At 31.4% G+C, this 2,500-nt stretch overlaps 1 protein-coding gene across 1 annotated transcript in view; it reads left to right on the top strand.

Moving 5' to 3' along the window:
- Positions 1-2,500, top strand: part of LOC137614489 (uncharacterized) — a 42,908-nt gene that overhangs the window by 22,713 nt on the left and 17,695 nt on the right. Inside the window, 1 exon segment of the mRNA XM_068344291.1 lies at positions 24-137. Coding sequence (XP_068200392.1) covers positions 24-137 — 114 coding nt within the window.

Here is a 2,500-nt window from a genome sequence, read left to right on the forward strand (position 1 = left end):
CATTCAGTTGATATACGTTCCAGGCTCTTGTGTTGAAGACCTCTGCGTGTGCAACGTAGCCAACATCACAGACTGCCTTAAAGTTGTTGCAACTCTCATTGAAAACGAAGTTCGAATTGTGAACGCGACTTTACCAGGTGAGGTGAAATATCCATTTTTATTATCTAAAGGATTATTATTATTATTATTATTATTATTATTATTATTATTATTATTATTATTATTATTATTATTATTATTATTATTATTATTACCATGCTACAGCCCCAATTGAAAAATAATTGGATGTTACTACTCGAAGGGCTCCATTATGGAAAGAAGTGCAGTAAGGAAAGGAAATAATGAAATAAACTAATATACATACATATATATATATATATATACATATATATATATATATATATATATATATATATATATATATATATATATATATATATATATATATATATATATATATATCTATATATATATATATATATATATATATATATATATATATATATATATATATATATATATATATATATATATATATATATATATATATATATATATATATATATATATATATATATATATATATATATATATGATATATATATATATATATATATATATATGAGAAATAATGACAAAGAAATCTGAAATATCTTAAGATCAGTAACAATGTTAAATAAAATTTGTTATATAAAATTGTACGAAAAGATACTTATATCAACCTGTTCAACATAAAAGCAATAAGTTTGAACTATTGAAATTACACCGATTCAACTGCCAGATTTGGAAGATTATTTCTCAATCTGGTCACAGCTGGAATAAAGCTTATAGAATACTGTGAACTATTGAGCCTTATGATGGAGAATACAGAACTCTTAGAATGAAGTGCCTTCCTCGAAATACTTACAGGATGTTACAGTCTGGGAAGATCTGATTGCAAAATATGGTCAGAATTATGAATAAATCTAATGCAACATGCATAACGACTTCATCGAACAACGGTTCCAGAGATTAACGTCTAGATGAGGCATAAGGAATATATCCAACAGCAAATTATTGTCCAACAAATTAAGATGAGATTAAGCAGTTGACAGGAGATTAATACTAGAAACGGGGTAGAATGGAAGAATTAAAACATTTCCTCAGGATACATTGATCACCGAAAATCGTAAGAATTTCTTAATAAGCTCTTTATTTTTCTTTTCTTTTTTATCATGCACTAAATTTAGATGGACCTCCATTAAGGGATTCAGCAACCATGGGTCCATATTGAGGGGATGAAATTAATGTAAAGAGAGTACTGTAGTATCTTTTGCATATGCAACGAGCTTGTTTTCTAGGCCAATCCACACATCTTCCATATATAGTATGAAAAGTAATAGGCTAAGAACACTATCCCGAGGAACACCAAATATTACATTCATATACTCACTACGGTGTACATCAACAAGTAATCTTTGCAATCTGTTACTTAAAAATTCAACAATGGCTCTATAAAAAGACCCACTTACCCCTAACTGTTTGAGTTAAAAAACATGGACGTTTTGATGAATACAGTCAAAGGCAGCACTAAAATCAAGGCCCATCATACCAACTTCCTGACCAAAAGCAGAGAATTTCGGTGCATATTGGAAGCTGTAAGAAGGTCATCACATTCTCCTGGGCCTTTGCGAAAGCCAAACTGGAAATTGAGGTACAGATACCTATTTAGAAGGTTTGCCAAAAGACGTACAAAAACTTTAGATACCCGGCAATATGAGTTATGGAAATTGGGCGATAATCTGCTGGCTAGAGCTACCGTAAACGTTTACCTTTGCATAATGGAGTAACTTTACTAATTCTCAACCAATTGCAAAAACAACATCTTCTTACTGACTTGTGGAAAATAACAGACAACATAAGGGCTAAAAATCAGATGTCTTCATAAAAAAGGAAAACTATCATTTGGGTTCACACTTCCACAAGCATCAGTCCAGTTGTATTTTAATTTCATGAGAACCGAAAGATAGAGCAATTAGATTAGCTTCTGGAAAACAGGAATGAGGATGATCAAGTTTCTCATTATTCTGCTTACTGTCAAACACACCAATCAACATTTTCCTTTTTCCTTTGTGCAGTGAGTACCAGCCATCCGATTTAAGCAAAAGAGCAACTGTTAAGAGTGCAGATTTGAGGGTAGCCAGGAAATCATGTCCCTGGGTTGTACCAGAAAGGGTTTCTTTTGCGGTCAAAATGTATTCCTTTTCAGTTGAAGCATAAATTCTCTGACCATCTTTCAGCTCGTAGATGAGTATAGCTATTCCAAGTCAAATCTGATTTGTTACCCTTCCAAAGAGGATAAGTCTTCCGTTTCTTCAATTAAATGCGTCTGCAATCATCATTGAATCAAGAATTTTCCTGACAAAGAGAGAGAAAAAAAAACTCTCAGCAAGGTTCCTAATGCTAACAAGTGGGAGCTTGTAGTTACTGTACCTTAGGCTTGACAATTTTATATTGAGAA

This window comes from Palaemon carinicauda, chromosome 20 (genome assembly GCF_036898095.1).
Source record: "Palaemon carinicauda isolate YSFRI2023 chromosome 20, ASM3689809v2, whole genome shotgun sequence".
Taxonomy (NCBI): domain Eukaryota; kingdom Metazoa; phylum Arthropoda; class Malacostraca; order Decapoda; family Palaemonidae; genus Palaemon; species Palaemon carinicauda.